General features: G+C 36.6%; 1 protein-coding gene across 21 annotated transcripts in view; it reads left to right on the top strand.

Moving 5' to 3' along the window:
- SYNE1 (spectrin repeat containing nuclear envelope protein 1) overlaps positions 1-21,841 on the top strand; it is a 475,092-nt gene that overhangs the window by 116,835 nt on the left and 336,416 nt on the right. For 19 of the 21 annotated variants that reach the window (XM_045058235.1, XM_045058234.1, XM_045058221.1 and 16 more), the window contains 5 exons: positions 7,877-7,897; positions 8,375-8,467; positions 9,361-9,539; positions 14,972-15,168; positions 17,695-17,804. In XM_045058235.1, coding sequence (XP_044914170.1) covers positions 7,877-7,897; positions 8,375-8,467; positions 9,361-9,539; positions 14,972-15,168; positions 17,695-17,804 — 600 coding nt within the window. The remainder of the gene's footprint in view (positions 1-7,876; positions 7,898-8,374; positions 8,468-9,360; positions 9,540-14,971; positions 15,169-17,694; positions 17,805-21,841) is intronic. The other 2 variants (XM_045058230.1, XM_045058225.1) reach the window with 1 other exon arrangement.

Genomic DNA, 21,841 nt, shown 5'->3' with positions numbered 1-21,841 from the left:
TTTTCCCTTACTGCTTTCATGATTCTTTCCTTGACTATTTTGTGAATTTGACTATGATATGCCTTGTTAATGGTCTGTTTTTGTTGAATCTAAGAGGAATTTTCTGTGCTTCCTGGATTTTGATGTCTGTGTCTTTCCCCAGGTTAGGAAAGTTTTCCTCTATGATTTGCTCACATAAACCTTCTACCCCTTTTTATGTCTCTTCACCCTTTGGGAGCCCTATGATTCTGATATTTTTCCTTCTTAATGAGTAACTGAATTCTCTAATTCTTAAATTGTGCTCTTTTGCTTTAATTTCCCTCAATTTTTCTGCTTCATTTTTCTCCATAAGTTTGTCCTCTATATTGCTGAGTGGCTGCTCTGCTTCATCCATCATTGCTGGAGTGGCAACCATTCGAGATTGCAGCTCATTTATAGTAGTTTTTATTTCATCCTGACTAGGTTTTACTTCCTTTATCTCTGCAGAAAGAGATTCTATTCTATTTTCAACCCCAGAGAGTTTTCTTATTTTTGTGATTCTAAATTCTGGTTCAGACATGTTGCTTATATCTGTGTTAAGTTTCTGGCTGTTATTTCTTCTTGTTCTTTATTTTAGGGTGAATTCCTTCATTTTTATCATTTTGAAGGAAGAAATTAATGAGTAAAGAAAATAAAATTAAAAAAATTAAAAACAACACAAAAAATAAAATAAAGGATGCTAGATCCTAGGTGTGTTTTGATCTTGTTGAAAGGAGCTTGATGTATTATAGTAAAGTTGGAAAGATAAGAAAAGAAAAAAAAGGAGAAAAAAAAGAAAGGAAAAAAAGAAGAAAATGCTTGAAAATTTGAAAAAAACGAATGCAATAAAATAGAACAAAATGAAATGACGGAAGCAAAATAGAATTTGAAAAATTTACAAAAAAGTAAAAAATTAAGGAAAAATATTTTTAATAAAAATGGAAAATAATAATTTGTTCTCTTTCTGTATTCAAGAATAAGAAAAGAAAAGAAAAAAATTGGATAGATGGACCAGTGAACAGACTGAAATACGATTGAAATTACATTGGTTTCCCCTAGAAGTCAAACTATGAAGCACTTTATAGTCCATAAACTAAGCAGGTGGAGAGACTTTTGTTCCTGATGAGAGAAGTTGGCCCAGTTGGGTGGGGCTTAGTGTAATGGCTCCGTTCTCCACTGGATAGTGCTGCTTAGCTTACTGGGGTGGATTGTTGTGGCACATGTAGTCATGTATGCCCATGCGTGGTAGGAGTGAAAATGGCTTCACCTGGCTAGCCAGTTTTTAGTATCAGAACTCTGTGCGCTCCATTACTGGCAATCAAGCCCCCCTCCTTTGCCTTTGGCTTCTGTCCTCTCCCCTCTTTTATACTGTCCGTGACCAAGGTGTTAGGCTGCCAGGCGGCACCTCCCTTCTGAGTTTTATCTCAGATGTGGCTGTGTTTCCCAACCCCTCACTTCTGCGGGACTACAACTCTGACCTGTTCTGACCCTCTGGGGGGTCTCACTGAGCAATGGCTGGGTGCCCGCCCACCCCCTGGAACGTTTGCAGAACTATGCTGCTGCTGATGTCCAGAGACTGCGGCTGGGTTCCAGCCTGCCCCAGAAAAAGTTCACACGATCATGTACTGGCAGCGTTTTAGGGATTATGGAAAATACAACATACAACTAGCACCAGGCTTCCCCCTTAACATCCTTGTTCCAACACCAGTGAACGTGGTTGTTCTCCAGGGTTCACTGGGACCTTTGCCTGTGGAGTGGCCACATATCCTCTACCAAATGTCCTCCCAGCAGGGGAACTGTGTCTCGCTGTGTGGCCCATGGACCTCTCTCTCTGCTCCTGGAGATTCGCCCTTCCCATCAGAACACTGTCAGGTGTTGAGCTATGGAGTTTCATACTCTGTGCTCCCCCTGTTTATAGAGTCTTAATGGAATTTAAATGCTTTACTTTCTCTTTTTTCCCCTTTTTGTTCAGTCCCTTGCGTACTCTTTGTTTTCTCTCCAGCTGCTTTCTGGGGGGAGGGGAGTGCTTTCCCGTACTCTCCCCCTGTCTTCATCCTCTCTTTGCAAGCAAAAACACCTCTCTGCCCTTGCGTCAACTTCACCTCCCCTGGTCTTACCCCCTGTGCTGTGTACCTACTGAGTTCTGTGGTTCAGGTTGTGCAGATTGTTGTGTTAATCCTCTAATAAGTTTTCTAGGTGTGCAAGATGGTTTCGTGTTGATCTGTGGTGTAGGCTGGTTTACCTCCCCACGCCGTGTACCTGGCGAGTTCTGTGCAGACTGTTGTGTTAATCCTCTAATCAGTTTTCTAGTTGTGCAAGATGGTTTCGTGTTGATCTCTGGTGTAGGCTGAATTCTGTCACTCTGCCCAAATTCATATATTGTATTATTGTTATTATTATTATTATTCTCAAGTAATTCCAGCTTTGGCCTTTAAGAGTTTCTTCAGGCTGCTGCCATACTCTTTTGATATGGCTTCATCCTTTTTTAAGCATTTCCTTATTTTCTGAAACTACAGAGTTTCCATATTTACCTTATATTTTCCCTGCCCCAGTTCTGGAAGCAACCACTTCCCTAAGCAGCCTTTTTTCCTTTTATTAGTGAGTGGCATTTGCATGCTAGGTGTGCACTGAAACTTGCTACTGAAGTTTCATTGCCCTTAGGTTCTCTCAACAGGCAGATCTAGAAAATATCAATGTCTGCTAACCCAGGTATACACATATATCTGTCTTTCTCTCTTTCTCTCTCTCTCTCTTTCTCCTGTGTGTGTGTAAACCATTAGTTTAAATGGATACTTCTGATTCCAGTCTAAAACCACAAGGTCAGTTACAGCCTTCAATGCTTATTTATTTCTGTTTTCTCTGAAAATAAGAAACCTGGTTTTCATCTACAATGCATTCACCTGTTTTTCAGTCCTAGTACAGACATGAAATACTTTAATAATTGCTCACCACACCCCTGTGAGAAACGGATTTATTAACTGGAGAACAGTGTGGTGTAGAGTTCTTGTTGTCTTTAGTATTACAGCATTCAGTCAAAGGACTGTTTTCAAAATTCACTTAGGTTACTTCTGGTCTTCTTCGTTCCCTTCAGTGTGATGATATTATGCATTTGTAATAAAGTTAGGTCATCAAATCATATTCGGTTTGAAGTAACACTCCCTCCTGCCCTTTACACACATCCTAGTTGACTTTAATTATTATTATTTTTTATCTGGGGAACTAGACATTACCATGATTCCAAGAGTAAAAGTTACACTTAGAGAAGACACCCCCTCTTTATCTCTACTGTTACATTCTCATTCCTCTTCCTTCCATTCCCTATCTCCTCTTAGGTAACCAAGCTCTCTAGCTTCTGATTTATTCTGCCTACATTTCTTTTGCACCAATGGGCAGATGTATTTTCATACACCATCTTTTTTTTTTATGTGAAGGGTAACATCTTACAAAACACTCTTGCACTCTGGTTTTTCATGTAACACTATATCCTGGAAATCATTCAAATCAGTTCATGGAGATTTTCCTCACTCATGTTCACACCTGCATCGTATTCCAATAGCTGGAGGTGCCAGAGTTTATTCAACTACTCTCTTATGAATGGGAATTTAGGTTGTTTCTAGTATTTTACAACCAAAACGATGCAATTAATGACTATGCATAATACTTTCCTATTATTGGAAGTGTATTTTCAAGTGTGATTGCTGGGTCAAAAAGTAAGTGTATATGTAGCTTTCTTAGGTATTGCCATATTTTCTTCCAAACGGGTTGCAAGAACCCTTTTAGATTTAGCCTTTTCCTAACTTGTGGGAATTCAGGTGTCTGTGTTTAGAAATACCAAAAACAGGTGTATAAGTAGATATCCAGATACTCCTGGAAGGTAGAATGATTCAACTATTTCCTTCTAAGTCTGTATGCACTAAATTAATTTATTTACTGCACAAATGCATATTTGAATACTTTCTGTATGAGAGAAATATTCTGAAAAATACAAAAGTACTTGATTCTATTCAGTGAATAATTTGTATTTTGGTCAGGTGGTAGTGAGATGAAAAATATAAAGTCTAGTCAATTGTGCAAACTCCCATGCCGAAGAGAGATTCTGGACGTTAAGATGGTAGAGAAAAACAATATTAGCTTCATTTTTGTTTAATGTTTATTTATTTTTTGAGAGAGAGAGAGACAAAGCACAAGTAGGGGAGGGGCAGAGAGAGAGAGGGAGACACAGAATCTGAAGCAGGCTCCAGGCTCTGAGCTGTCAGCACAGAGCCCGATATGGGGGTCGAACCCATGAACCGCAAGATCATGACCTGAGTAACTGGTCATGCTTAAGTGACTGATCCACCCAGGCGCCCTAACAATATTAGCTTCTTACAAAATATTACTCATTGTTTCTAGATCACTCTGATATCACTATTAATGGAGTGTTTCTCTTCCTTCAGCTTTGTCTATAACTTTTTTATAGAAAGCTGAAAAAGCCACGTTGAACAAGATATTTCTAGTTTTCCATGTTATTCAGTCTCCCATTTTACCTATATAACAATAGTGTCATGCTTTATTCTGAGGTATTCTTTATGACTATAAAAACAAAATTCCCCTTATTAATGCCTTGGAGAAAATTTAAGGACTATAAAGGCATTGTTTGCAAAGAGGACCAACGAATCTTCTTTTCGCAGATCACTTGTTTTATACAAGACCATTTTCACAGAACAGCCCTAAGTAATAAAAAATTGCCTGTGAGGAGGAATGAGTTTTTTAAGGCTCTTTGATGCCCACTTTCTTACTATTTATTTATTTATTTATTTATTTATTTATTTATTTATTTTTATAATTTAAGAACTTACATTTCAAATGTATTTTCAGGCATTTGTCTTTGACCTTTGGACTTACCTTGCCCTCTGTTTAGGTTTTTTTTTTCTTTAAATAATAGAATGTTAGTCTAGTCCTTCTTGATTTAAGGAATAATGAGGGCACTCCTCAAGTTTTCCTGGAGAAAACTCTACCATTGTGTTTATTTTCCATTTGTTTACAGGGCATTTGAAAAAAGCCTACATTAGTACCTGATAGGGACCAGGTAACTGTGACTCTAATGAATAGATCCAACACCATTTCCCCCAGATTCTTTCTCCAATGAGGCGTCAGGTGGGTCCTTCTGAACAGTACCACAAGGAGCCAACCACAGACCATCTTTCCCAAAACTTCCCTGAGTGCAGACGACAACATGAATTCCAATTCCTATGAAGTTGGATAGGTGATGTAAAAGACGAAGCGAGTTAGAGGTTGCCTATGGAAACAGGAGAACCCAGCAGCGCTGTGCCCTGTCTGCAAGACGGAAGCCAACATTCAGTTTGAACTGTAGTTGCGTCAGTGAAATCAAGCACGGTGATCCCAGATTTTCCAACTGAACAAGAAAAGTCAGTGATCTGGGTTTTTATTGAAGTTTAATTATTTATTTGTTATTTATTAAGTGATTCGGGTAGTTGGCTACCTGCATCACTGATTAGAATGGCTCACCCCCCACCACACTGTAGAAGGCAACTAGCATAAAGTGTCAATGCATCTATTTGTTAGGTTTTCCAGTATATCAAGAAACACTAGTAATCTGGAGTTTCAACTGAAATTTTTTTTTGAAATTTATTCCTGAATAATTTGAATATTTTTTGGAAACATCTGTGGGCCTTGTCTCAGTATGCTATGGCTACCATTGCACTACCAGAGAGTGGATGGCTTAAGTAACAGAAATTTATTTTTTCACAGTTTTGGGGGCTAGAGGCTTAAGATCAAGGTACCAGCAGAGTTGGTCTCTTCATTTCTTTCTTCTGACAGACACTTACTCACTGTGTCCTCACATGGCGTTTTTCTCTCTGTGGGTGTGGAAAGAGCTCTAGTGTCTTCTGCTCTTCTCATAAGGATACCAGCCCTATTGGATTAGGGCCCACTCTTACTGCTTCATTTAACCTTAATTACCTCCTTAAGGCCCTGTCTCTAAATGCAGTCACATTGGGGTTTAGGGCCTCAACATGTGAATTTGGGGGGAACACAAATTCAGTCCACATGGGCCTCTGGCTTGCAAAATCAAACTTCTTGAGATTACATGGGCCAAGTGCCATTGTCTAGTATGGGATTCTCAAACACTGACGTACATCAGAATCAACAAAACCTAGAAGTTTTGTTAAAGCAGATTCTTGGGCAGCATTCTCGCAGCCTCTGGGCCAACAGGTTGAAGGTGAGGTCCATCATTGTGATTTCATTCTCTTTCTGGTTTCTAGGAATTCTTTAGTCTCTTCAGGTATCTCTCTATTGTCCATCCCACTCTCCTGTGCTATTAAGAATTTAATAGGTTAAGTTTAGTAGGATTTTGCAAGGGAAGGGAAGCGAAGGAAAACAAACAAACAATCAAACAAACATGAGCAAAAAATCTGTGCTCCACAAGCCCATTATGGAACATACAGTTTTTAAGAGAGAAAATAATTATTGAAAACGTTTTTCTTTTATTGTTTTTTAACATTTATTTATTTTTGAGAGACAAAGAGAGACAGAGCACAAGTGGGGGAGATGGGTAGAGATAGAAGGAGGCACAGAATCTAAAGCAGGCTCCAGGCACTGAGCTGTCAGCACAGAGCCCGATGTGGGGCTTGACCCATGAACCATGAGATCATGACCTGTGAGCTGAGGTTGGCTGCTTAACGCACTGAGCCACCCAGGCGCCCCTGAAAACCTTTTTTTCTTTAGAAGTTGAGTGAGTTATCTTTAGGTTCTATCGTAAGTAGAATATGTTAAGTTCATGGTACAAGAAAACCTTTTTTTCTTTAGAAGTTGAGTGAGTTATCTTTAGGTTCTATCGTAAGTACAATATGTTAAGTTCATGGTACAATTGGAGCTGGATTGAGGTAAGAAATTCAACTTACCATTTTTAAAAAGAGTGGTACATAAAGAAAGAGAAATAATCTGCCCTTTATGGAATACATTAACCTTATGGTTATTAGTATGTATTATATATCTGTGCCCCGTGGATACTAAAATGGAGGTGGAGAAAATTCTAGAGTAGCTGTAGACAAGAGTAATCAAAATGATTATGGGCATTGCAATAGGGTTCTGTCACAAAATTTAAAAATGTGATGTTCTTTATTTTTCACAAACATGCATTATATGTCCTATGCTGTGCTAGGTTTAAAAGAAGTAGACACATAAGTTTGCAATTTATGCACGTTCTCAATTTTTTTTTCTGTCTTCAAACCTGACGAATGAATTTTACCCCCGAGACAAAATCCCTTAGGTATATTTCAAGTGATTTACAGTGGTTCTCGTGCTAGCATCGTGCTAGTCCTCTGATACATAACTAGTACATTTAAACTAATTAAAGTATTTTTGCATCTGATAATTTTTTTAAAGTAAACCATTTACAAACTTCTGAACTTTCTTATTAAATCTGGTCTAAGAATTATTGAGCTAGAAATCTAAGAAGTACTTTATTATTATTTTTTTCTAATTTGTTTAGGGATTCTGGAAAGGACAATGAGCAGTTGTTAATTGTGTTCTACCGAGATTGGCTGAGACAGACTTTACCATACAGTTCATTTTGCTGAGATTTAGGAAATAACATTTTTAATTGGGAAAGTATTGAAATAAATAATTGTGGACAACTGTAAACAGGTTAACATCTATCCTGAACGCTTTACGGGTACCAGTGCCGAAAAGTAAGGAACTGAACCCTAACAGCCTCTTCTACTTTATTATTTCTTGGCTTTCCTGTATCTTTAAAATATATTCCCAATCATGCTCTAAATTTGCTATCTACATTTTTATTCCCTTTGAGCAAATAACTCTGATTTTGAAAAATTCTGTATGTATGTATATCATCTTCTTCCTTTTTTTTTCATGTCAGTCCATGTACAGAGGATCACCGGTTAGTACAAATTTTAGAATTTTTAACTCCTGGCTTTTATAGGTGAAAGAGAACATAAATTTCATGCTATTTGGTAACAAATTTCAAAGTAAGTGCATTTTTCTTAAACTACCGATCACAGTTTCTTTTAAGTTCCAGTCAACTTCTGGATGTAAAAAATAACCCCCACCTTTTTTTTTTTCCTGTCTGGTATTTTGTTGGTAATTCCTTGCATGATGTCATATGTTTTCAACTTTAAAGAAATTTTTGAAATTCACTCCATAGTCGTTTTTCTTGCGTGCACCTAATGAATGCTCCTGAGATTTCCACTGAAACCATGTGTTTGTCTGTTTTGATGGCTCACCCTACTTACTCCTGTGTACCATTACATAGGCATGACCAAATTGTACTGATGTCTAATAAAGTGCTAATTATTGCATAATTAGGTGGTCTATAATCTTCTGGTATGTTACAAGTAGAGTTTTTCTTTTTGAACAGATTAAACTAGTCAACATTAACTCCACCGATATAGCAGATGGCCGGCCATCAATAGTTCTCGGATTGATGTGGACCATTATTCTGTATTTCCAGGTATTGAACTATAGCTCCCTTTGTGGTTGATATAATGTCATGGATGGAGGTAGTGGGGGAAATTTTAATAATACTCTCCTTTTCCCTACCTTGGAGATTGATCCTTATGTTAGAAGAAATGTGACCTTCACATGTACCTTTTGTTGTTGTTAGCAGAAGAATTTCCTCTTCCCTGCAAAGGTGTCATATATGTCATATATGGAACTCCTCCAAAACACTGTGGCATAGGTACTCAGTCTGAAAAGTGAGCAGGGCACAATGGAGATGAAATATTGGTGTATTAAAGAGCTTAGGAACATTTCTGCTCTCTGGAAAGGACCAGTTTTATGCTCCTATTAGACAGTAAGGGGAGAAATTAACTCCCCATTCCATGTAGAATAAGTTTTCTAGCCATTGGGTTGGTTTTAAAACAAGTAGACGTGATTTTTTAGAGCAGTTTTAGGTTCACAGCCAACGTGAGCAAAAACTACAGAGATTTCTCACCATATACCTTGTGTTCCACACATGAGTAGCTTCTCCCGTAACCAACATCCTCCACGGAGTGATATTTGTTACAATTAACGAACCTGTATTGACTCATCATTATCCTTCAAAGTTCATTGTTTACATTATGGTTCAATGGGCGGTGTACATCTCTGAGTTTGGATAACCACTAGGTTTTGTTTTAGTCATGCATTCGTCTATGTAAATAGCAGTCGTGACTGTGTATAGAGTAGTCTTAGATGCAGTGGGAAGTACCGTGAAGAGTACCATGTCAATCATGCCCTGAAGAGCTTGCATTGTCAATGATGTCAAGAGTGTGAATTTAAGTCACTTTCAGTTGGAAAAGTAAAACATCCAAGGAAATAACAAGACAGTTCTTATATTTTTGGCCACCGTTAATTCACAAACAGATTGAGGAGCTGACCAGCAACCTGCCGCAGCTGCAGTCCCTGCCTGGCAGCACATCCTCTGTGGACAGCATGGTCAGCGCGGAGACCGCCAGCCCCCCGAGTAAGCGGAAGGTGGCCACCAAGATCCAAGGAAATGCTAAGAAGGCTTTATTAAAGTGGGTTCAGTATACAGTAGCCAAGTAAGTGCCATGAGCTTGTTTAAATTGGAAACCCTTGAATAATTTAAGTTACCGGTTTATTGCTGAGTGCACTTTCCAATATTGCAGAATTTGAAGAGACATTTGAGTGAAGGGTTTACTTCCGGATGTTGCATTCTTTCCTTGAATTAAAATATCAACAGAACCCATCACTAATACTCTAGGAAAGTGCTGTCAGCAAACGAATCCCTTCATTATTCATGTGATTGAGCCCAATTAATTGTTTTTTAACAACTACACTTTGATAATGTGAGGGCTAATCTATTTAGGTCATTGTTCGGACTGACTGTTTTTTTTTTTTATGTCTATTACTTTTGAGAGAGAGAGCATGAGAGCAAGTGGAGAGGGCAGAGAGAGAGAAAGAGTCCCAAGCAGACCCTGTGCTGTCAGCCCAGAGCCCGATATGGGGCTCAAACCATGAGATCATGCGTGACCTGTCCGAAACCAAGACTCAGGTGTTTAATCGACTGAGCCACCCAGCTGCCCCTGGATGTCCTGCTTTTATTAAATAATCTTTACGCAAATACAGTAGAGGTTTAAATGTGATCATTTCTTCATAAGACTGTTAGGTTCTATTTGATAATAATGTGAACTCAGGTCCACATTCTGAGGTAATTGTATTCGTTGTTGTTTCCCAAAACTTTCTAGCAATTTTATCTTTAATTTTTTTTCCGTGGGTCTCCTCTTTTATGTGGAATATAGATTCCTTTGTCAACTTCAGCTTATAGACTGTGGATTTGCTTCAGGGCATAATAAATTTATATGTGTACATTCATGTGATAATGCTGCACAGAATATTAGTACTTTCAAGGAGTATCTCTTCATAGCAATTTCAATAGCATTTTCAATTGAGCAGACCAAAGTTTTGTGGTCTGATGTGGTCAGTGATAAGATTTCTTCACAAAGAAGTTCTGCTTTTGTATGATTTTCCTAAATGACATGTCAAATTAACTCTCTTTCTGTTTTGTTTTTTGTGTGCCTAATTCTAATCTGAATCTTATTCCCTACTTCTGAAAAATAGTTTTAAACAAGCACTTATCATTATAAAATATTGAAGCACTAAGCATAGGGAGTTCTATTTTTAAAGCGGTTGAAGAGCAAAAATAAAAATTAAATATAGAGAAGATGTAATTAGTGTTACTATTTTACACGGTTTGGTTTCACTTCTAAAGTGTGTTGGTGGTTGTCTAATTTGGGATATATTTTTATGATTCAACTTGTACTCAAAAATTTTTTTGAAAGCAAAGCTTTGTGGCTTTTTAGAATCTGTAGTAGAAATGGAATTTTAAAAACCTGCCCACAGTGCTGGTATATTGTTTGCATTTCATTTACAGTGGCAATTACTGATCTCTTCTGCAGCTAATTGGGCAGAGAGAAGACATGTGCTGGGTAGGAAGAGACAAGTGACCACATGCTAGGACACTTGTCATGATGCTATTGCAGTAAAACTTTGTAATAATGTCAATGTGATATTCTCTTGCCCATTGCTTCCCACAACATTAAACTAATCAAAAATAAATTGGTTTCTCTTAATATTATAGTTGTTTGAAGTAAACTGAAATTGAATGCTGTTGGAGTTTTTCTGCATTGGTTTTTTTCTGCATATGGTGTTTTAGCTTCCAGAGATGTGCGGGGATCTAATAATAACTAAAAGTCGTTCCTGCAACTTGTATATTTGTAATATCAGTGGAAGTGGTATTTTCCTTATCTGTATAAATGTTCAGATTTATGGATCCCAGGGTTTCCCACCCATCAACGTATCAGTGAGATCCATTTATTTTACAGCTGCATCAAGTGTAGAGATTTGGGGAGATGAATTGTCTAACATAAAAATTTTGTGATGAACCCATGATTCCATTATGCCTACCAAATTGTTGATAATTTTTCTAAAAGCTATTTTTTTACACTATCCTGATATGTATTTTTCAAGTAATTTTTTTTTTTTACCAGATATGGGTAAAAGACTTTAGAATCTATACCCCTTTCAGTATATGACATGTTTTTAAAATGATAATCTGTGAGACTCTGTGGTCTGAATGTTTATCAGTCTTAGAAGAGTGTAGATGATAAGAAAGGGCAAAACATCCAGTAAACACCAGACATTGTCAAAACTGTATTCATTGTTTTCATATGAAATTTTAAACTATGTGAGAAACAAATAAAAAAAACCCTTTTAGTAAGGCAATATAATCCATCCTTCTCTCTCTCACGCGCTCTCTCTCTCTCTTTTTTTTTTTTAACCAATGTACTATCCTGTATACTCTCTCAGACATGAAAGCATTAAACTATAGCATATCTGATATTTGCATACCTTATTTTGAGGGTCTAGGAAGAACAATGGTATTTTAAGACAAAACTTAGTGAGATAATGAAACAAATGAAGATAGGTACATCCAGATCCATTGAAAATGACTTGAGGTAAATTACATATTAGAAGTCAGAAATGCCTATAAACTGGATATACTTCATCATTTCTTTAAGTGATGTGTCCAAGTCTAAGTTTGTATCACTTCTGTAAGTGACATACCTAAGTTTTCCTAGATTTTGTATTTGAGATTCTTAAATGAAAGGTTTGGACTCAAACTTAAAACTTTTTAGAAATATCACCTACTGTTTTGATGTAATACAGCACATTATAGGTATGCGTGTGGGGGGGAGGGTGTATGTGTTCAACACATTATAGAAAAATAAAATGCACTGAAACTTCTAAAATTATTCCAATGTAGTAATATTTAGGGAAATATTTTATACATTTCTTTTTGAAAATACCTAAAACAATAAACAGGTTGAAGAAAATCAGAAAATATCTAATACATGATGAATATTTGTTAGCTAATTATTACTTACACCACCTTGTTTTGTTAAGAAATAATTTGAGGTGGCTGTGAAAACAAAAACATCTTTTTGTTATTATTCTTTAGTTTTTTTAAACTATTTATTTATTCCTGAGAGATAGAGAGAGACAGAGCATGAGCAAGGGAGGGGCAGAGAGAGAGGGACACACAGAATCTGAAGCAGGCTCCAGGATCTGAACTGTCACAGAGACTCGAACTCATGGGTCTCGAACTCACAAACCGTGAGATCATGACCTGAGCTGAAGTTGGATGCTTAACTGACTGAGCCACCCAGGTGCCCCCAAAAACATCTTTAAATGAGAAAATGTGAAAAAAGAAAATGTAGATGGAAAAATAAGATGAAGCCGGAGGCAAATGTACAAAAAAAGAGCTAACAAGAACACGCTGTCCCACTTGGGTGGGGATCTGCCCGTGTGCCAGACATTGGCTGAAAATATTATATGCATGCTACCAGAGATGGAAACTCTGAAAGAACCAAGAGAAGATGCAAGGTTACTTTATAACTACTGAAATCTTACAAAATTGTTTTGAAAATATACATTTATGAAGTCAGTGATGAGATCCAGTGATGCTATTTTTAGCATGTTGTACGCAGACGGAATGTACATTGGTAAAACAGGATTTCAAGTGAAACTTAAGTTGGCAGAGATAAAATTTAAGAGCATTTATTACCTTGTTGTATTAATCAATGTATCAATCGTACATAAAGTATTTATTTTTATGAAAGTGTATTTTATGCAAGCTGAATGTACATTGGTAATACAGGGTTTAAAATGACTTTTTAGTTTGCAGAGATAAAACTTAAGGGCATTTATCGGGGTGCCTGGGTGGCTCAGTCGGTTGGGCATCCAACTTCAGCTCAGGTCATGGTCTCATGGTTTGTGAGTTCGAGCCCCGTGTTGGGCTCTGTGCTGAGAGCTCTGAGCCTGGAGCCTGCTTCAGATTCTGTGTCTCCACCTCTCTCTGCCCCTCCCATATTCATGCTCTGTCTTTCTCCGTCTCTCAATAATAAATAAACGTTAAAAAAAAATTAAGGGCATTTATCAACTTGGTATATTAGTCAGTGTTACCAGCCAAATATATCTGACAGCTCATGGAAATTTTGAGACTATAGTAAAAAAAAAAAAAAAAAAAAAAAAAAGATGTTACCTCTGCTTCATTTAGAAACAGCTGTAATGAGACTAATGTTTTAAAAAGAGACTGCCAGGATATTTATCCATTGAATGTCACCTAATTAATTGGTCACCTTTAAAGGCTCTAGACTTAACCAAGGGATGTTGTTTAAAGATATCTTTGCAGCTTCCTTTTTGGAGCTGCCTTTGTATATAGTTGACAAGTTACAGATAGAGAAACAAAATTCATTGTAATTTATCGCTTTTATTTTCAACAACAAAATATTACTACCAACTGGAATGATTCTTAATTATCACAATTGGCTTCAAATTAATCATATCCACCACAAAAGAACAAAGATTTGCTACAGGACATTGTTCTCAAGACAATTCCAAAAACAGAGTTTACAAAACAATTTGATCAGGAATGCCTGGGTGGCTCAGTAGGTTAAGCGACCAACTTCAATTCAGGTCTTGATCTCATGGTTTATGAGATCAAGCCCCACATCTGGCTCTGTGTTGACAGCCCAGAGCTAGTTTTGGATCTTCTGTCTCCCTCTCTCTCTGCCCCTCCCTGCTCTCTTTCTCTCCCCCAAGACACAACCAGCCGAACAAACAGACAAACAATTTGTTCAAATAATTTGACAATATGTAAATGGAAACTTGTCTGGACTCATGTGGAGTATAGGCTCCTGTGCGATTGATTTACAGATAGGATCACATCCATTTGTATTTGTTCATTCTAATGAATTGCATACAATTCAGCCATATTATCTTGGTATGTTAATACCTGTGCATGCACAACACATTGATATGTATCACTGTCATTAGAATTGTGCTAGATATGGGGTGCCCGGGTGGCTCAGTTGGTTAAGCATCCGACTTTGGCTCAGGTCATGATACCATGGTTCGTGAGTTTGAGCCCCGCATTGGGCTCTGTGCTGACAGCTCAGAGCCTGGAGCCTGTTTTGGATTCTGTGTCTCCGCCTCTCTCTCTCTGCTCCTCCCTGGCTCACACTGTCTCTCTCTCAAAAATAAACACTTAAAAAATTAGTAAAAAAAAAAAAGAATTGTGCTAGATACTTCAAAAATATACAATGATAAATTACTATCAATTTTGGTGTTTCATAATTTTTTCTTTTTTCTTTTACCAGACATGTTTTCTCTGAATTAGTTTCCTTTAAAAATGTGCTTTAAATTGGACATCACAATTACTGAAAAATCTAATATAGAAAACTCTTGCCATCTTGTTACCCTCTAACAATTTTGTTTTGCCTCATTTTTTTCAAGCGGCTGATATAGCTAACTGCACATCAGTCATTGTTGAGGATTAGATTTTGCATTAGTCCTTGAGGAAAGTGCATATTACCTATTCAGATTCAGAATGTGACATTATTTTATTTTATTTTATTTTATTTTATTTTATTTTATTTTTTATCACATTAAGGCAGACGGGAATAGACGTAAAGGACTTCGGGCGGAGTTGGAGAAGTGGAGTTGCCTTTCATTCGGTCATCCATGCCATTCGACCAGAACTAGTGGACTTGGAGAAAGTGAAAGGCAGATCTAACCGGGAAAACCTGGAGGAGGCTTTCACTATTGCTGAATCAGAACTAGGAATTCCAAGACTACTGGATCCTGAAGGCAAGTTGAATAATTGCTTGTTCTTGTGTACACACATCAACTCGGTAGGTTTCTGTTTCTTAACGGCAGAAATTCCAGATGATTTCTGAGACCTTAGTAGAGGCCAGAAATTTTTAGAAAAGCGGTAAGAACCAGTACCTTCCTGCACTAATTTTCTTTTGGGAAAATATTTGCCATGATATATGGGAGCAAAATAACAGCTCTGCTGCTCCAAACAGCACTTTGACATTGCTGGTGTCGGCCAGGTGATGTGCACCTACTCAATATGGTAAAGGGTAGAATGAAAGCTTTAGAAGTGTGTGGACATTAGGGGGAAGAAGAGAATCCAGGATAAAAGAATTACTCTACTTACATAACAAAGAATCTGGAAGACATAAGAGATTAATGACCTAATATCATATCTTTAAAATGTCAGCCTTAGAAACTTGGAAATGTTGATAATCATCCAGTGTTCTGGTATCAACGGGGAAAACCACACCAATGGTCAACTGCTATTTTTCATTAGAATTATCTGGCACCTTTTAGGTAAGGCTGTGAATTTTAAGACATTATGGGAATTGATTAAACTCCTTCAAGCCTTCAAGAGACAATTTTGATGGCTTTAATAAACTGTAGTAAACTGTATATATTGTTTGTCATATTGAAATACACGGGGTAAAAGTGAATTTTCCTAATGCTGCAGACAATTTCTTATTTCGGTTGGCAGTTATGAATATTTCTATTAATGATGCAGAAAAGTCAATACAATGAAAGCAAATTATTTTTAAAGATGAGATTTCAGAGTAAGCATGACTACCTCTAAAACAGGGTCTAAGTGGGACACTTGTGCCTGCGAGGTTACAGATACCTACAAAGCCCTGTTTGACTTCCCGTGAGATGAAAGCAATGTGGAGATCCCTTGCCACTTTGGGAACCCGCAGGGGGCCCCCCACATTCACTAGGATAGCCAACAGCTTTCCACCTTGTTTCTGCACCACACACACACACACACACACACACACACACACACACACACAAACCAGTAGTATCCAATATACTGTTCAGCTCAAGGAGAAAGCCACATATATTGAGCCCTCAATTTTTCCCAGAGTAGGCCAGGAGGAAGGTATAAATGGTTTTTTTCATACCCACTCGACCAGAGAAGCTTAATGTTTTTTCTTTGATGATAGAAACTGAAGTTGCCCAGATGCAGGGCTAGCCCAGATAGAAGGTGATCTTTTGTTTTCCTAATGCAAACTACCCCCTCGAAAAGTTATTGAGCTTAAACTTTTTTAATTGAAAAAATTAAAAGTATAAAAATTAATTAATTTTTGAAAAGACATTTAAAAAAAGTCATTTAGCCCACTTGAATGTATAAACTTTTAGGAATACAGATGAAATAGACCAAACTCTATTATAACAATTATTTTATGATTTCGTCTCATGTATACTTAAATGCACTTATTGTATTAAATCATGTGGTAAATGGTTTTTTTTTCACTTTTACATCTCCTGAAAGTTCTTCTCGTTTTTCACATGTGTCTTCCACATCAGTGATCTTGTTGTTTCTGCAATCACCTTGGAGTCCTCCAGCACATTCCAGAATACATTATCACTGTTTCCTTTGAAGACTTTGAAGTTGCAGCACTTTTTAAACTGGCACTGATAGTCCCTATAAATTCTATCTCCCATCACAAGAAACATTACAAAATATTAGGGCAGTTTATATTTTGGTTTTCATGGATTTTGTTTGGTTGTATTTTTTGCTTTGTGGGTATTTGTAATCTCCAAATGTAATCACCTTCTCATTGCCTTTAAAAGAGATAGTTAAAAGATGATTGAAAACATTCAACACTTTTATGTATACAGTCTTACCCCCAGTCTAAGCTACTGATTAAATTTGTATAAATACCTTTGCTTGATTTTTACTGGTTTTATTACACTTAAAAATATCTTTTCAGGCTCTGTGTTTCCCTCAGAGTACTTGACTATTCAAAGTATAGTAATTTAGAGAGAATCAAGCATAAGGGAGAAGGCTATCCAAGGAACTGAACATAAGGCATCTCCCTCTTTTCTAAAATAAAACTTGTGGGGGCAAGACAGAGCTTATCTATATTTGGCCAGATACAGTATACAGGCTCTATAGTCACATCATTTACCTGTAAGTGCTTTTTACTCCCCACTTGCCCCTGTTCTGAAATTTGCATATTATTTATATTTTATTAATGACACAGAACATCTGAATAATCATATAGGATCTCAGATTTCTGATGAATTAATGTTGAGAGATTATTTAAATTAAGCATGAATTACTTTCCTAAAATTTCTTAGTTAAAATGTGTCATGTTTCTGAGTCATAATATTCCCATCATGTATCATCCAAACTAAATTGGTTTCCCCTCCCTCACCATCTTGAAATATTAATTCTATTTTTCTTCTGCACTGAGGGCACTCTCTTTTGGCATATTAGCTAGATTTCAATATCGTTAGATTAGCACTATAAATAATGCTAATTAATCTATCCACATTTGGTTTTGGTTGTTCCAGATGTTGATGTGGATAAACCAGATGAGAAGTCTATTATGACCTATGTAGCCCAGTTTCTGAAGCATTACCCTGACATCCACAACACAGGCACTGATGGGCAAGAGAATGATGTAAGTACTTTTCTTCTTTGAGCACTGATAGCACACTCAGTGATAGTGACCCAGATGTTTAATCATGATGCTTTCTAAAAATTAAATTTAAATGCATTTTTTATTTTATTTTGTTTTATTTTATTTATTTTATTTTATTTTATTTTATTTTATTTATTTTATTATTTTATTTTGGAATGCATTTCAAAAGGAGAGCAACTGAGTAAAGAATAGATATCAGCAATTGGGGAAGAGGTTACCGGGAAAGATTTTGCTGGTGGGTATGTTGGATATGTCAGAGAGCATCAATGATAAATGCTTAGACGTGTAACACTGATGAATTAAAATTGAGGAAAGATAGCCATGTTGGGAAATTCATTTAGTAATCTGAGGATGAAGCAATTTTATATCTATGTCATTTGTGCTCCTAGAACTTGAGTCCCCATATTCTGTTCGATCTGAGAAAATCTAATTTTGACTTTTAGATTTATTATATAAGTCACTAGTCACAACAAACATATGGAAGTAAGGCAAACTTGTAAAAGTTCTAATTATTCACTGTGATTAGATTTTTTCAAGCTCTCAATAGTTTGAATAACATTTATATTTTTTATACTGCTCAAATGACATATGTTCATTGTCATAAAAAAGAAAAAAGTGAATAAAGGAAAAAGAAAATTATTTGTACTTGATCTTCTAGAGAGACCCTGTCCTAGAGAAAAAAATTAATATGTGGTGTCAGTTACCAACATTTTTTATATGTATGTAGATGCATAGAATATTTTAACAAACATAGGAATTATAGTATACATACAATTTTATCATTTTCTTTTTCTGTCAACATTATAAAAAAATTTCTTCTTATGCCATTCTCTCCAGGACATCATCTAGATGTACAATAATTTATCTAATCTTCATTGTTGAAAATTTCTGAATTTTGCCATTATAAAAAATATGTTTATAAACAATTTTGTAATAAAACATTCTTTATGATTCTTTCTTAAAAGTGGAATTTCTAAGCTAAAGGGAATGTAGGTTTTTACTGCTGTTTGAAATGATTTTGTCAAATTTTCCTGTGGAAACTTTGTCCCATTTTACACTTCAGCCAGCACACCAGCATGCCTATTTTCCCAGACTTTAATAATCAATATTACCATTCTTCTCATTTTTTTATTATCATTTTTTAAATTATAGTGAGGTAGATTTACTACTGAATTTGAAATGAAATGTAAGATAAAATGACAACAGGGAGAGAAATAAGTGGAATTTTCAAGATGTGTTAAAAAGCTACCTGTCTGATTTCACTGCTCAGGTCTCAACAAGAGTTTTCAAAGCAGTTTGAGATTATCATGAAGAGAAACCAGAAAAACATTTAATACGTTTTCTAAATAGAGACAAGTCTAAGGTGGCAAAGGCCAAGGGCTCATAACCCAAAGTGTTCAACCAGGAGAAGGTATTACACTAATAGAGATCTGTGACTTCATGAAAAATTAAGCAGAACAATGGTAACTGGCATTTCCTAGGTTGCTTGGTTGAAATTAATCTGGCTTTTGATATAACTATGTTAGGTTTTTAAAAGCTTATCATTTCAGGAAACCCGCTTTGTTCTTTGACAGGATTCAGGCACACATGTTGACCACTAGAGTAACTTATCTGTAGTTAGCAAAGTAAATGTTTCTAAGAAGACCCATGGGAGGCAAAAGCCGACTTTCTACACAAATCCTAGCATGGACTGATGCGTGTGCTTTGGAGTCATTTGGGGCTTTCTGGGTTTTGAGAGTTTAATCGAGTGTGGTTGTTGCTCTATCAGAAAGCATATTAGACTTAACCCCCTACAGCAATGAGAAAATCAGCTTTTCATCTGATTTTCATATCAAAAGTTTTTGTATTACCCAATTGGATTTATTTCTGATCAGGTTTCTGAGTCTGTACTGTTTTAATTTCTGTGACATTAATCATCGCTCCAGATGAGTAAACTCTGTGACTGGCAGCGTTGGAGAAACAAAAGGATGTGCTTTTGTTAATGCTCATGAGCAAGAATTTAATGCCAAAACGCTTCAAGATTTGAAAGACACACATTCCTGACATAAGCCTGTTAATATGCTTTACTCAAGAGGCTTTATTATTAAGAGATTAATTTCATTGTCTGGAAAATAAGTTCTGATCGTTCTTTTCAAGTTTTCTGTATCCCTTCCTAAAAAGAGAATGCATATGATTCTTCAGGGTTATTTCAAAAATTAATTTTGAGGAAAATATATCCTAAACTTTGCTCCTTTTTTAATGTGGCATTTGTAATGGGAAATCTAAAAATGAAGATTTTCAAAAAGAAAAAAAGAATTTTATGTTTTTCATGATGTAGGGCTTCTCTTTGCTCAATGCAGCTAAATGGCCACCTAATTCTATCTAGTACAAACTTTTTAATTTTATTTATTTATATTTAATTATTTTACAGACTCTACACATTATAGCTATTGATGCCATTACCTCAAAATACTTGGTATTTGTCTAATCAAGTCTTGGGAAATAGTTCTTTCAATTCACTTTTATTTTGTTTTATTTTTTAAGTTTATTTATTTATTTTGAGAGAGAGAACATGAGCAGGGGAGGGGCAGACAGAGAGAGAGGGAAAAAGTGAATTCAGGCACAAGCCAGCTTCCTGCTGCCAGCAGGAAGCCCAACACAGGGCTCGATCCCACGAACTGAACCATGAGATCATGACCTGAGCTGAAATCAAGAGTTAGATGATAACCAACTCAGCCACCCAGACAGTCCTCTTTTAATTCTCTTTTAAAAAGCTTGGCGTCGGCTCAGGTCATGATCTCACAGTTCATGGGTGCAAGCCCTGCATCGGGCTCTGTGCTGACAGCTCAGAGCCGGAAGCCTGCTTCAGATTCTGTGTCTCCTCACTTTATGGCTCTCCTCCACTCATGCTCTGTCTCTCTGTCTCAAAAATAGATAAATTTAAAAAAAATGTTTAATTAAAAAAAAAAAAAGCTTGGCATCAGTGTGTCTCCAGGCTTCCATTTTTTGGTATATTTGATTGCTGTATCTTTTTCATGAGTTTATTTAAAGTGTATACTTTATGGATCTATTTTATTTTATTTTATTTTATTTTATTTTATTTTATTTTATTTTATTTTATTTTTTATGTATAATTTATTGTCAAATTGGTTTCCATACAACACCCAGTGCTCATCCCAACAGGTGCCCTCCTCAATGCCCACCAAACACTTTCCCCTCTCCCCCACTCCCCATCAACCCTCAGTTTGTTCTCAGTATTTAAGAGTCTCTTATGGTTTGCCTCCTTACCTCTCTGTAACTTTTTTCCCCCTTCCTCTCCCACAGGTCTTCTGTTAAGTTTCTCAGGGTCCACATAGGAGTGAAAACATATGGTATCTGTTTTTCTCTGCCTGACTTATTTCACTTAGCATAACACTTTCCAGTTCCATCCATGTTGCTACAAATGGTCAGATTTCATTCTTTCTCATTGCCAAGTAGTATTCCATTGTATATATAAACCACATCTTCTTTATCCATTCATCAGTTGATGGACATTTGGGCTCTTTCCATAATTTGGCTGTCGTTGAAAGTGCTGCTATAAACATTAGGGTACAAATGCCCCTATGCATCAGTAGTCCTGTATCCTTTGGGTAAATTCCTAGCAGTGCTATTGCTGTGTCATAGGGTAGATCTATTTTTAATTTTTTGAGGAACCTCCACACTGTTTCCAGAGCAGCTGCACCACTTTGCATTCCCGCCAACAGTGCAAGAGGGTTCCCGTTTCCCCACGTCCTCTCCAGCATCTATAGTCTCCTGATTTGTTCATTTTGGTCACTCTGACCGACATGAGGTGGTATATCAGTGTGGTTTTGATTTGTGTTTTCCTGATGAGGAGTGACGTTGAGCATCTTTTCATGTGCCTGTTCATCTGGATGTCTTCTTTGGAAAAGTGTCTATTCATGTCTTCTGCCCATATCTTCACTGGATTATTTGTTTTTCGGGTGTGGAGTTTGGTGAGTTCTTTATAGATTTTGGACACTAGCCCTTTATCCAATATG

This window comes from Felis catus, chromosome B2 (assembly GCF_018350175.1).
Source record: "Felis catus isolate Fca126 chromosome B2, F.catus_Fca126_mat1.0, whole genome shotgun sequence".
Taxonomy (NCBI): domain Eukaryota; kingdom Metazoa; phylum Chordata; class Mammalia; order Carnivora; family Felidae; genus Felis; species Felis catus.
Note: the sequence above shows the minus strand (reverse complement) of the source record. Positions and strands in the feature narration are given on the sequence as shown.